Here is a 14486-nt window from a genome sequence, read left to right on the forward strand (position 1 = left end):
AGATGTTCTAACGAAGATTAAAAAGATTACATGCATCAGAGGAGTTAACACGCTCTTGAGGGCCCCCGTTGCACTCTCCAACCGCTTCAATAAACAACAAGCTTGATCACGCTGACAAAGACCAGGGGCCCAAATCTCCCCTTCAAAACCAAGCGGGACCAAGTTGATTTAGTGGTTTTTGAGGACGCTTAGCAAGTTTGTCACAGGAACCATACGTTTATTTTCACTAATTAAAAAGTTAATTAGTAAATATCTGTTAATTATTCTGCTAATTAGCGTGTCTTTTCCAATCCTCGACGTCTGCCGTGGCTGGCAGTTTGTTCCCAGAAGGAGTTCCTTCTCTTCTCAACCACTTTATTTTTAGGAATTTTTGAAAGCCTTCTCCGAAACAACCGGTATATAACCTTAACATCGTGCAACGCTCCCAGGGTGTTGCTCGCCCACGACGCCCGTTCACGACGACTTTCCCATGAAAAAAAGACTCGTAAAACGCATTCCGTCTTAAGATGAAAGTTTGAAAACACGTCGGTCCTCTTGTTGGAGGGTCGAAGCGTCTTGTCGCAATTTGGTTAGGATACAAACAGAGCTGGCTGCATTACCTGTACGGTCTGCACCATCCTGTTTGTGAGCTCGAGGCAGGCCATGGCAGTGGAGGTCGTGAAGGAGTTTGCTCCACGCTGGAGGCCCCGCACGATCCGGCCGTCCCTCCGGTACTGTTCCACCGGCAGCCAGACCAGGTCCCGCATCCCGTTGACTGCACGCGACAAAATTGCGGCACCCTTAGCGACGACCCAAAGCGGGAAAACGACAACGTGGGGCAGACCCAAAACAAACAGATCTCGCACGCTTCAAACCGACAGCTAAGTGAAGAATACCGGATGTTGCACTTTCTTCGTGCAAGCATGGAGTGTTCGCGTTTTAATTGCAACGGTCAATCATTATCAATTAGTCTCTTCGATATTTCTTTTTTTTTTTTTTACTTGCTCTAGGGAGTAATGTATCGTTTCTGATATATCATGACCCATGCTGGATAGGCAAACTGCACCGCACTTGTGGTAACACGGCGCGATCGACAAAGAAAACAAAGGCAAACGAGACGAATGAAAAGCCGCATCCTTCGACGTACACAGCTGCACGAAGGAGTGCATGGGTCCCACTCCACCGAGGACGCTGGGCAGCTGGTTTTTCTTGATGTCGTTGAGCCATTCGTTGAGCACAAATGCCAGCAGCTTGTCCATCCCCAACAACCTGCAACACAAAAAAAACGACAGCCTCGCTTTTACCAATCCAACGTCTTAGAAAGCCCTTGACCTGTTACAGCCCTCCAAGACGGCCGTGAAACAAACACGTAATTGCATGCTTTGGCTCGAACTCACCCCTGCCTGTAGCACAGCCTCTTGAGTGTGAGCTCAAGGCAGTTCAGTTGCCCAAGTCCCATGAGCAGCCCTGCTAAAGCACCCTGAAACAAAACAAAAAATATTATTGCAAGTTCTACGAATTATTCTCTTCAATATCCAAGCTTGACCCAGCACTAGTAGTTTCCCAAAGCTAACAGGTTCTAAAACATCCTGAAGTAACGCCTTGCATCGCAAATGAAAGAGGTGTTGTTGCGTACACTCCTAACCTAATTTGTGTGCCTCTGGCAGTTATATGGGAGCTGCAAGAAGTATGGTGCACACAAAAAATTGCCAAAGCATTTTTACCTAACAATGCTACGCTATTACGAAGAGCTAACCTCTCAGTGCCGAGTCCTAATGTTTCCAATGACGCTAGTGCCTCTAACGTACACCTCATATAATGACATGACAAAAGCTTACCTGGTCCATAGCTACCCTTTTCCCGTGGTAGTCCAACCGAATAGGGACATCCGGGGAAAACACAAAAGACCTGTAGAAAGCACAAAACCATTGCAGTGACTGCTACTGTGGGCAGTACTCCGGGGGACCCCCAGGGGTTCCCTCCAAGTTCTTTAGAGCATGCCTACAGCTTCCCTAAAATATCCCCAGGTATTCCCCAGAACATCTGAACACCTTCCCTAAGATATCCCCAACCTTTCCCTAAAAGTTTTCCAGGGATGTATGCCACATGTTTTCCTGCAGATGTTGAGTGCAGAAACAGGCCAGCTTCACATTCTTTTTTCTACGCCTGCACCTAAAGGCATGTGCCACTGTAACTTATGATCAGACTACTTTAAAAACAGACGACTGGTAAAAGCTAAGACAAAAATTTCGAGGGAAATATTAGAGGCATATGTAATCAACAGGGAAGGTACAGACAAATGTCATTCAGACATCAGCTATTCTACATAGAAGAGATTGAAAGACACATGCTTTCATCATTGGGGCTCTGTTTTTGATAATTGTTCAGCTCTTCTCCCACCTATTACCATCGTCTTTTTCGTAGTCAATTTTTGTCGAATCGTGAACCAACTTTTCCAGGTTTTTCAAAATTATTTTATAACGAGAACGAGTTTGATGAATGGTGCTAAAAGAAGGGTTTCTAACCTGATGAAGAGGGGAACGGGGCCCGAACTGGAGCTAGATCCTGCCGGAGACACCAAGTCTTCCGCGGTCTTGGGGTCTTCGTCCCTGACCAGTACCAGAAGCTGACCCGCGGGTTCGCCGGGCACCAGGACACACGAGGAGAGCTGGGGATCTTTCGGAAAATGGACGCGCTTCTCTTCCACGCCTGGAATGAAAACGGAAACGTAAGAGAGGGTGCTGCAACCCGTCGATAAGCCTTCTGCTTAAGACTTTTCTGCAGGGCACGCCAAGACCCAATCACTGCTATCAACACAAAAGGCTCGATGGATGATGAAGCAGGCCGATGCTTCCAGACAGAATGTCCAGAATCAGCGCAACTTCAAGGTCTTCAGGATATGTCTTTTAAGTTTCATTTGTCAAGCCCCTTCTCCGGATCGCAACGGTCGGCTCTGAACTTAGATTGTGGGAAAGTAGATGGGTTCTTCGTAAGCTGGTGGCTAAGAATCGAGAAAAGTGTGGTAATTTTAATCATCAACATCACCTAGATCGTCTGTTGATATCCAGTCAGGTCCTAAGCTGAGGAAATCAGACTAAAAAGAAAAGCACTCACAACCATAAAATATTACACTGCTTTTTGAAAAAAAAAACAAAAAAACATGGCAGGAGATGCAGTCCTAAAAAACAGTTGCTTTAACTAGGATTCTGCGTTTTCGAATAAATCCGAAACAATCCCAAAAACAGTCGCCGGTAAATTTTCCGTCAATTCAGATTTATAAAAAAAGATTTCCAGGTCATAGTGACACAATCAAAAGCAAAAAAAGATTGTATTTTCGAAGTAAACTTTGTAAGAGCACAAGGTCAGTGGTCCTGGGGAGGTGCAACTTCACTTTCCATTGAAATCTCAAAATACTGACAAAAGAGGTTTGCCTTTCAGCTTCTCAAGGTTCCTTCGGACAATGGTGAACTTTGTTTAACTTTCTGCTTTGCTTTTTAATTAAAAAAAAAATTTAAAACAATGTGAATTTCAGGGAATGGGAAATCTAACAAGAAATAAACTCTGATACTCCACGAATTTACAGCGGAAAATCAATTCAGAAAAACACCCTCTGAATTTCACGAGAAATAAACCAAGAAAACCCTAGTTACAACCTTTAAAGCGAGCCTTTTCAGAAATTTCATGGCACGTAACTTCGACAGAACAACTCTACGTAAATCGCACAGAACAACTATTACACAACTTCTACGAAAGAAAGTGGCATACCACTCGTTTTGACGGGATCCGAGAGGTCGACGGACGAGGAAGCGGACGACACAGTCGGGGACACTGACGACACCTTCGAGAAGAACTCGTACAGGAAGAGGAGGGCGTCCTGAAAGACGACAAAAGCGAAGGATTCGCAATTTCAATCGTGCGCAGGGAGACGCAGTCGTGTGCAAGAGGGCACCGCAACGGGTGTCACCCACCTGGTCAATGTTGAACCTGAGTGGCTTGAGCGACACCCGTATGCTGCACTCGCGGGCTGGAGCATTCAGGTCGGGCCGGATGTGAAGCAGCTTCACCACTACCTACCAACAAAAAAAGAAGAAAAAAAAAAAATTATGCAGGCTTGATCATGTTGACGAAAACCGGAGAGCACGGAATGTGTTCTGGGCACATACTACGTGCGTCACGAGGCGACATGACTGCGACGTCACACGCTCTCATGGTGTCACACGGTGACACGACGTCGTTGTGTCGGACGACATTATGTCGCACCGTAATGTCATGGTGTCACACTAACACCTGGCCTCTGTATCATGGTGTCACAGTGTGACGTGACATCAATGTGTCACTTGACATCACGTCACACCATAGTGTCGTGCGATATGCCGTGACATCACGACGTCAATAATGTCCTAAAGTCAAGCGATGTTATAATGTTTCTTGCGACACTTTTTCACGACGGTCTTCCTGTCAAATCCAGCTGATGAAACGGATCCCGTCTTGAAAGAAACTCGCATTATCATACCTGCCAACCTATGGGCTTTCAAAATCGTGAAATCCCACGGCCGCGGGGGGGGGGGGGGGGGGGGGGGGGGCGGGGGCGGGGGCTTCACGCAAAGTGATGTGCAGCTTAATCTCAGCCTTGCCACCGTGCGAAACGCTTACATCACACGTGCACGTGCTACAGAATCCAAACTCCTTTTCCTTTTTGGACGGCACGAAGCACGGGAATTCCGACATGTAGGACTTCAGGAACACCTGAAAGTACCTCTTTTGAGGTCTGTAGTTTGCCACTGCGCCGCGAAGCCACCGTGACTAAGGGAATGCTACGATTACACGTGCAACACACACAAACACAGATGTCGCACTGCTCACCTCGAAACTGGCCGAAACAGAGGCCCAACCACGTCTGAACATGCCGAACCGGCCGAACCAACGTGTGCCACCGAACACACGAAAAAAAGGCTTTGGGCTTCGGATTGGTGTCGGATCCGTGACCACCGGATAGACAGATAGTAAAAACCACGACGCTGCCATGGACGGTACTTATCGCCCTCTTCTGTTGATGCAAAGTACCGCCAACAATAATTTTACACAAAAAAAAAAAAAAAAATTATGTAAGTTTTTTTTTGTAAAATTGTAAAACTTGTCCCAATTCGTACATTTTACGAAAAATTCGGAAGAGTTGGCAGGTATGCATTATGCCCTTTGTATTTAGCAAGCCCTTTGGGTAGATCCCCCACCCACCATGTTGGCGTGCGACTGCCTGGGCATGGTCTCCGAGGCGTACTGGTACAGGAACTTGTTGATCTTGGAGGCCGCCAGGCGGTCCCGGATCTCCACGTCTTGGATGAGGAGCACCTGCCGAGACGCCTGCAGGGTGTCCTCAGGGTACTCCTCGTGCTGGAACTGGATCTGCAAGAGCCCAGACCAGTTTCGAGGGGCACCTAAGATCGCCGAAAGAGCTGCTAGAGTTACGGTTACTTGAGCCAAAATGTAACCGGTTAGGAGTAGTTACATTTTTCCAAATGTATCCAACTGCAGTTACTTGCAAATCTTCACCGAGGCACGTTCCAGTCACTTTAAAAATATTGCGCGACATTGAGGTACGCTGCAATCGCTGCCAATGATTCAGTTTCCAGAGCAGGAACAATATTTCGCAGCTCCATTTAGACTCGGCACCGTGCTCCCGACAGAGCTCGAGGCGGCGACGACGGTAGGTGACCATGCTGAGACAAACTCGATATGAATTTGTTTATTTTTCGACAGAATCGTTAAGTGGATGCAACTGAGCTAAGTTACGAGGTAGTCCGAAGACAACTAAATTGCAGTAACAGAGATCCCACTGCAGCTTGGAAGTATCTGGTTACAGCAAACGTAACCAACTACTCCGACTCGAACGTCTTCAATTAGTTCCTCTACAACGCCGATGTCCTCGGTGCACCGCCATGCTTCTCGGCATCATGGCTCCTATTTCTTCCAACTGCCAAAAAGGTGGCAGTCGGGTCGAAACAGCCAAATAAGCGGGTGGACGGCGGTGAATGTGATTTTTGCGACACGCGGGTGTTCGCAACGAAACCCGGCACGGGCTGGGTACGGGCAGAGCCGTATGTGGAGAGAGCTTGGTCAATGGGGAAGGAGTGGGCAGAGCCAGGGCGTGCACCAGACGCAGATAGAAGGCGTGACGCGGGTAGAAAATGCACTTATTAATTTTGTTTCTCGCAACCACCGCCAGGACATTATTTGCGGCCTCTGGCTGGCTAGATTTGAATCTGTGAAGACACCCTGGAACACGCCCAGCCCGCCCTCAGCCGATGCTGCCTCCTATACTTTCTAATGAATGGCCAAACTCTCTCAATATGTACCTCCAGGTATGGGAACGTGGAGGTTCACCTTGTTCATCTGCAGCTCCATGAGGACGTCGTTCCGCCTGCCGGGCCCCCCCACCCACTCGGCGTGGCGCCGCGGGGTGGACGGCGACTGTGGAACAAACTCGGCATTGCTGCCGCGCTTGCTGTACGACGCGCTGCCCCCGCACTGCTCCAGGATCACATTCCCGTAACTGCGGGATCAACGAAAGCTTCGTCGGACTGGGTCCACAACGAGGAGCCGGTCGGGAGGGAGAACGAAACACACTCAAAAGACGAGAACTAGGAATCGAGGCCCATTTGCGTGCTTGCGTCCGCCGACGCGACGACCAAGGTCCTTCGATCTCTTACGCTGAGAGAAAACGCCAGCACACCGGCACTGTCCACGGGGTGGCCCTGGAACTGCACTTCCCTTTGCAGTATTTGCGAAACCAAATGTATGTATTATCTAAGAGAAATGGTCGCTTATAACATTATCAGAAGTTTCTGGAGCCAAGAAAAAAAAGAATTACGGACGAAAAAATAGGAAATGTACGGAAATGCAGAGTTCCACGGCTATTCGATAGATATCCCCAGTATGTTCTCTTATCGTAAGAGATCCTAAGAAGTTTTAAGGCGCTTGGACGTAAGCAGATAACTGAAAGCGCACTAACAAACGTCGGTTCTCGATGAGTTGAGTCCAAGCCTGAGCGACATTGCTTTGGCCAGTCAGTAGCCCCTTGGAGGGCAAGAGATCACTCACTTCTCAAAGGGATCGTCGTCCTCCCTGAAGTTCGCGTCCTTCTCCGACGAGTTCGCCGACCCTGTTGAAAGAAGACGTCCTCAAAACTCGACATTGGACAAAGAAAAGCTGTAAGACAAACAAGAAAGATGGCAATGGTGTGTCGCTGCAACCTCCCGCGAGCTCGCGAAAAAAAAACAACGAAACAGTAAGATTGATGGTGGGAAGTTCCGTCGCTACTTCTACGATTAATGACATATTATTAATAGAACTACGCTACCGGTGCAACAAAAAGCTGCATTTGGACGTCCTGAATGCGAGAGTTTACGAAAGCGTGCAATGAACCAACGCCTATTCCAGAATTCTCACGAGATTTCGTTCAGGTATACATACAGTCAGTGGCGGATCCAAGGGGGAGGGGGGGGGGGGGACGAAGGCGGCCACCCCCCCTCAAAAACGAAGTTGACCCCCCCCCCCTCCCCCCCCCCCCCCCTTCTCGGAGGGCAATTTGACATGGGTGGACCCCCCTTGCACAAGAAAGAATGGGAGAATAGTATCCTTACAAATTTTCCGCCCTCCCCCAAAACGGAGTTCTGGATCCGCCCCTGCACACAGTGTCAGACACTTCGAAACTTTTCCAGCCTCTCCATCCTTTGCAGTAAGGAGGCCACTGAAGGGAACATTGCAAGGGTCTTGTGAATGTATAAAGTCCTCATAGAATCACGTGACAATATAATGTCACGTGACATCATGTCACATGACGTCATTGTCATGTGACCTCAGGGTGTTATGTGATAGCATGTCACTTATGTCACATGACATCAGTGTCACGTGATCTCACGGTGTCCTCTGATGACATGATGTAACATGACATCAGTGTCACATGACCTCACGGTGTCCTGTGATGACATGACGACACGCGACGTCACAAAAGACCCCCCCAAGTACTATTAATTTAGAATTTATAGAACCATCACCAAGGCTGGTCCTATTAATGCTAGGCATTTAAAACAAACCCCCAACTTGAAAAAGAACTAAATCCCGAGAAACGGGGAACCTTAGCCACGCAGCGAGTCGCCCAACGGCCTCACTGGAATTTGTGGCGCCGAAGTCACTGCCACCGTAGAGGTGCCACACAAGGGACATCTCCCGGAGACTGTACTTCTGCACGGCCGGAGGGAAGTCCTTGGGCGCCCGGAGCTGGTCCGTCTTGCGCACGGGCACCGTGAAGTAGTTCTCCACCAGCTGGATGGGCTCCGTCACCAGCAGACGCACCCGCGGCTCACCACTGCGAGGCTGCAATGGAGGCGGCCATGTTGCAACACCCCAATATTAGGATCTCTCTCTCCCACGACATTCTCTTCTGGACCTCATAGGAAACGGTGCTATCAGTGCAGTCGGGGATGATACCACAGTCCTTACAGTGGTATCGTCCACTACACTGAAATGAAAAAAAACTCAGAGGTCTCCACAAGATAACCATATCTTCTCAGCCACCACGAGGTGAAGTCTTTTTTTCGGCTGTTCAGTGCAGCAGAGCAACATGCCAAGCATTCCCCAGAGTGTGCCTTACTGTTTAGGAGCTACGTCACCTGTGTTAACGCAATAAAGTGGCAAGAACTGGTGAACGTTAAACATCATGAAAAACAAAGCTCGATGGGACAGAACAGACGGAAGGAACACAGGACGAACATGCGTTGTTTGTCTTGAGTTCCTTCCTTCTAGAGCGCAGCTCTTGGGCGCCCGTTTCGGCTTGAGCGGCATCGCCCTCGCCGCCGGTGTAACCGCACGCATTGCATTATGGGAATAATGCAGCTGGGCATAACCACGCGTTGCATTATGAGAAAATTTCCCCCCTAAATATAGCGAAAAAAATTTCCCGCTAAATTTAGTAGAAAAAAATTCCACGCTAAATTTAGTAAAAAAATTTCCCGCTAAATTTAGCGGAAAAGATTCCCCGCTACATTTAACGGAAAAATTTCCCCAATAAAATAAGCGCAAAACTTTCCCGCCAATTGGGAGGGGAGCAGGAGAGGAGGAGGGAAGGGTATGAAGGGGGAGGAGGTGCATACTTTCTCCTCCTCCTCCTCAAGAGCTGCACTCTAATTCGGCATTACAGAGAATTGTAAACGCCTTTCATTTTTTTTCCTGTCCCTTTTGAGCACTGTTTTTCATGGTGTTGCCACAAAAATGCCAAGACCACGAGGCAATTAATCAAAAGCAATTGGTGTTCTCGACATCAAAAGCTTGCGGTGCACACTAGGAATTACATATCCCTAGTGTGTACACAACCCTCTAGGGATTACAAGTCCCTACTGTGTGCCCAAGTGTGCACAGGACACAAACTAGGGAGTACTAGGGCCCACACCAGGGATTATGAATCCCTACTGTGTGCTCTAGTCCAGTGGTTCCCAAACGAGTGTCCGCGGACCACCAAAGGGTCCGCGAAGGCATTGAGTCCGCAAGCCCTGCCTCATCAGTCAAGCCCGGCAAAAAAACAAGTTGCCTTTTTTCCCGATTGAGAAGAGGCGTTTCAATTTTCAGGTGAGTTTTCTCAAGTGTATGTTAATGATAGAAGCCTACCTCACACTAGCCTTTAGTTATATCCATTTATTAAATCATTATCACAATTAACCTATACCTATACCTTTCCCTCACCACAAACAGTTTCCTCCATCATCTCCGCCGACCGACAAGTGATCTGTGAAACATCAATAGTTGAGAACCACTGCTCTAGCCTGTGAAGAACACACTAGAAAATTGTAGGGCAAACGTTAGGAATTACATATCCCCAGTCTGTAGAGGGCCCACAATAGACTTACACATCCCTACTGCATGCCCCATCAGCAGAGGGAACACACTAAGGATTATGAGTGCCCTACTGTGCAAAGGGAACACTAGAAAAGAGACAAAATGCTTGTGATCACAAATCCTACACTTCGTTCACCCTAAAGCTGAAACCGCTCACCCTTAAGCTGGGACCTTCAGCATGAGCTCGCTAGCTTCCGCAGTGCTCTGGTTGCGCGTGCCTGCGCGTTCGCACTTGCGTCAGCACTTGCGCCGAAGACGGAGCTTCTAGTCTTGAACAGAGTATAGTGCGTGATGTGTGCATTACGTGTGCCAAGAGAACACTAGGGATTATAGATCCATACTCTGCGCTCTAGTGTGTGTAAGGGGCACACACTAGGGATTACAAATCCCCAATAAGTAGAGGGCACGCTAGGGATTACAGATCCCTAATGTGTGCCCAGTGCCAATGAGGTACACACTAAGGACTACAGATTAAAAAAAAAACACACTCACGACAATGCCGGTACCCGGATCATTCTCGAGGATGCAGAACTCCTCGTCCGGCGAGGAGTCGGACTCTTGCTCACGTGGAGCAGGCGCAACCCTCCCGTGCGACCTCTTCCTGGGAGACTCCGGGGTCCGGAAGTCCGGCTCCGGACGATGGTGCTCCCTGGCCTCCTCGTAGGCGTCATCAAAATCTTCGTTGTTGTCGCTGCTGTCCACCCTCATGAAGGAGGGAGGGGACTCCCCGTCTGCAAAGCAGCGCATCCTACTTCTTGAGACATTCCCAGGATCAGGCTTTTTTTTTTTTTACCCTTGAGATACAAAGCTGGTGGAATCCCTTTGCAAGGAAACAGAAGGGTCAGACAAAAGCTGTTTGTTTTAGCAGAAGAAAAGACCGCTTTGCAAACGCAAGCAAATTACTCTTTTGCAAAGTTCTGCTTATCTAGAGAGAGCCCTTCCCTTTCGGAAATCTTTTTGCAAGGTTCTGCTCACCTAGGAAGTTTAACCCACCTCAGCACATATCGCAGTTCCACCTAGAGAGATTATACTCTAAGTCAAACAAACCTGCACAAAAACCTAACTTTGTTCTCATCAGGGGTGGGTAAGAGAAAAGGGCCAAGCTCAAAGAAATATAGAGATTTGCAAAAGATAGGAACAAGCGAAACCACACAAAAACAAAACACCTTTAGAAGTTCAAAAGGCATCGTTCATGCTCGGTCAAAGTTCCTATGGCAACGCACAAAGCAACGTAGCATCCAGATTGGTCCTGCCCTCTTGTTGCTAGCTCGGACAAGACGAGGAGATTGGATGTAACAAAGAGCAAGCGGCCAGTCGAGCAACCTGCAGCACGCTCACCGCTACTGGGGCTCGGAGATCCCGAGCCCGATCCGCTCGACTCCCTCATGGCTTCCGCCATTAGACTGTCGAAGTGGTCCGCCTGAGACTGGGACAGGCTGGTCAGATTCTCTGGCGTGGTCACCTGCAATGGAAGTATACCTGCGTCAGCACACCTCGAGATGCCTGCATTCTCTCGTACATCTGTTCTACGCACGACACACCGTGGTCCTATGAGAATCTTTTCAGTGAAGGACATTTTTCAAAGGAAATTTACTAATGTTGTGTTACTAGTGTTGCTTCAAGATGAACTGCAATACTTATACTTTTCGAACTGTCGGTCTTGGTGGGTTAGCCCTGTTTGGTGCACTTCTCAGCCAGCACCCGTGCGCTGCGGGGAAGCCATATCCACGAAGCTTGCAGGCTCTGCGAGTATTGCTTCCCCACAGTGCACAGGTGCTCGGTGAGAAGCGCACTCAACGGGGTAACCCATCGCGATTATGCAGGAGAATTGTATGTTACGCAGCGATGTCTTGACAACCTGCGTTCATCATTCGTGCTTGTCTTTTTTTTTCTTTTTTTTTGCCAAATTTGGAATTGAAGAATATTTGCATATAGCAAGAAAAAATTAAAAATCCCCTCAATTAGGATAGCTGCGACAAATTTGTTGTTTATGTGTGACAGTTCATAAATGTGGTTAAAGTAAAATTCCGAAAGGACGCCCTCTCCTGAGAGATCGCCCATCCCATTTTTCTGGCTATTAAATTTTCTTTTAAGCAAGGTGCATGGTAGCAAAAGGCTTACAGAAACTATAAGATATTCTGATAAAAAATATTTGACAAAAACCACTATTCGCTTTGAATTCCCTTCGAACTCAAAATCTACCATTCGCCTAGAATATAGATAATAAAAAATTTTTAAATGTTGCTTGAGCGTGTGCGAGCATTCAGCCGAGAATACTATCACAGGCTAAAGGCCACGATGAAAGACTCGTATCACGAAAATAAAATAAGGAACAGGTGCGGACAAGCTTTCAGAAACACGGGATCCACATACGTCGGTCGAAGCGGCCGCCTCGTCGATCAAATCGCCGTCGCCAGCAAAGTAGGCAAGAAGGCACTGCAGGGCACGGCACGAATCGGCGCAGGTCCGCACGTGGACAATGTTGTTCGATGCTCTCAGGTCGATGACTGGCTGGCCCTGCAACGACACCATTTGGCCGGATCAGAACTCGAACTCTGTCCCAGTTACAAAGTGCAACTTCACTCGCCAAACTTCGGCGAACAAAAAACAAATATGTGCCGAGAACAGCAGCAATGCTCGCCGACTTCTTCGTCACCTCCAGGTCGGACGGTTCAAAACAATTTTGGTGTAGCAAAACAAACTGAATTGCAAACATTATGTGTACCTATATCGCAGGGTTTTTAACTCTACGGGAATACAAAATTTTACGAAGAAAGCTAGAACCAGAAAGAATTCCCCCAAGAACCGAGTGTAAACCAAACTGTTTACCACCGCCAACTCGCGCGCGTGGCAACAAGCTCTCTCTGGTTATGAATTTCAACCTGGGCTTTTTTCAAAAGGGCGATGCAAAATCAAGGTCTAGGTAACACCGAAGACAATATCGCTCTTACATGGGAGAAACTTTGACACAACAAAATTCGCGGAAGAACAAAAGCCTTCAATTTCTCTGCATGACACTGTCACTATGAGAATGTACTGCTCTATCCATCGGAGTTACTTTCAAGTCTTCGCGAGCAGGTTTCAACGAGGAAGAGTAAATGCTCACCCGGTCAGGCGCGTCCGTCATCCGAAGCGTGAGGTCAAACAAACCAGTGTCTACCACGCACACATAGTCTGCAAAGAGGCAACGAGCTCGTCACAAAAGGACATACTCTCTTCACCCGCTCGCGCCGCTTGTCACGTGACTGCGACATGCCACCTACCCTGAGCCAGGTTGGGCTCCTCTCTCGTCTGCTTGTCGGAAATGTACAGGCACACCTCCTCTGCAATGATCCTGGAAAGAGCGGCGGGAAACCTCCCTCGAGCTAAAGTGGTCCCAACACGAACGAATTGGACGTTTAGATGGCACGAGGCTGGTCTATTATGGCACACCGATGCTGGTTCACGACATAGATTAAAAATGCAGACGGCGCAGTAAAACTGCTTCGAATTCCCCCTGAGGTTTTCTAGAATCTAAAAACAACATGTCAGCACAGAATGTTGATTCGAGCAAAAATTAATAGAAGAAGTATTGACACCATCTAGAATCTGACAAAAGGCACAAGGCGGGGAGGCGTAGAATTAAGCTCCTTATCACGCAGACAGTATTTCCTTCAATATCTTAAACCTATAAATTGCTCACATAACGTGTGTGCTATTCACTGTACTGCTCACTAATCCTCAACATGCCAAAGGGGAGATTAATGCAATCTGTTGCTCAAATGTTTAACGCAAGGTGGCGTCAGTCTTGGTTGAGGCACTGCACCCCACACTCTACGCAAAGGCAACCGCACTCACCTAAGCAAAGATGTCGATGTCTTCCCTGCAAGGTTGCTTGAAATGCTGAAGTTCTCCATCGTCACCACAGACTGGTAGGGTATGTACAGTGGCCTGCAAGCAAGTGCTTTCGGTCACAACACAAAGACTGGAACTCATTCAGGCATCCAACATGCCACCACCATGGAGGCATTGTTAGTTCTAAAGGTATGCAAGAGTCAAAAATGAGGACATGCTATTTTTCCTTGAAGAAACAGATATATGTACAGTGTAGACCGCATATAACGTATGTCGCGGGAGTCGCGAAAATCCGCACTATAAGCGGTACCGCGCTATAACCAAAACATCAATTTTTCAGGCCAAAATACATGCCATGAGACAACTTACCTTTGTAAAACAATTTCTTTTATGTTAGATGAAAAATAAAGCTTAGTCTGAGGAAAGTCTTTATTTCACCAGACTAGTACACTTCTCTCTCAAGTGTGTCACACATTTTTAAAGAAATGAGTGACTTTTGCCTGGCGCAGCCTTTTAAAGGGGGACACTACCCAAAAACAAAAATTTTCTGCAAAAAAAGTTGATTTTGAAAAATGTAGTATTTACATCCACCAGCACCTGGAGAGTATTTCCAGAAAGTTTCATTAGTTTACACCGCATAGTTAATTTTTTATAAATAATTTTTGGTCCATTGAATGCTGAGGGGTTGGAAGACCCCTCAGCATTCTCGTGCATTGAGGGGTTGGAACACTTTGAACACATTTTTCTCCATTCCACATTTTGGCATAAATTTCATTTTAGGAAAA

General features: G+C 47.6%; 1 protein-coding gene across 1 annotated transcript in view; it reads right to left on the reverse strand.

The window, feature by feature from the left end:
• Positions 1 to 14486, reverse strand: part of LOC8035310 (autophagy-related protein 2 homolog B) — a 59812-nt gene that overhangs the window by 4481 nt on the left and 40845 nt on the right. The window contains exons 23-39 of the mRNA XM_029976181.4: positions 13705 to 13797; positions 13131 to 13201; positions 12974 to 13041; positions 12241 to 12384; positions 11206 to 11329; positions 10360 to 10598; positions 8148 to 8352; positions 7078 to 7138; positions 6361 to 6529; positions 5215 to 5382; positions 3948 to 4049; positions 3745 to 3853; positions 2505 to 2688; positions 1818 to 1887; positions 1377 to 1459; positions 1127 to 1248; positions 600 to 754 (exon numbers count right to left, since the gene is read on the reverse strand). Coding sequence (XP_029832041.3) covers positions 600 to 754; positions 1127 to 1248; positions 1377 to 1459; positions 1818 to 1887; positions 2505 to 2688; positions 3745 to 3853; positions 3948 to 4049; positions 5215 to 5382; positions 6361 to 6529; positions 7078 to 7138; positions 8148 to 8352; positions 10360 to 10598; positions 11206 to 11329; positions 12241 to 12384; positions 12974 to 13041; positions 13131 to 13201; positions 13705 to 13797 — 2167 coding nt within the window. The remainder of the gene's footprint in view (positions 1 to 599; positions 755 to 1126; positions 1249 to 1376; positions 1460 to 1817; positions 1888 to 2504; positions 2689 to 3744; positions 3854 to 3947; positions 4050 to 5214; positions 5383 to 6360; positions 6530 to 7077; positions 7139 to 8147; positions 8353 to 10359; positions 10599 to 11205; positions 11330 to 12240; positions 12385 to 12973; positions 13042 to 13130; positions 13202 to 13704; positions 13798 to 14486) is intronic.

This window comes from Ixodes scapularis, unplaced genomic scaffold (genome assembly GCF_016920785.2).
Source record: "Ixodes scapularis isolate PalLabHiFi unplaced genomic scaffold, ASM1692078v2 PGA_scaffold10__122_contigs__length_95168666, whole genome shotgun sequence".
NCBI classification, from domain to species: domain Eukaryota; kingdom Metazoa; phylum Arthropoda; class Arachnida; order Ixodida; family Ixodidae; genus Ixodes; species Ixodes scapularis.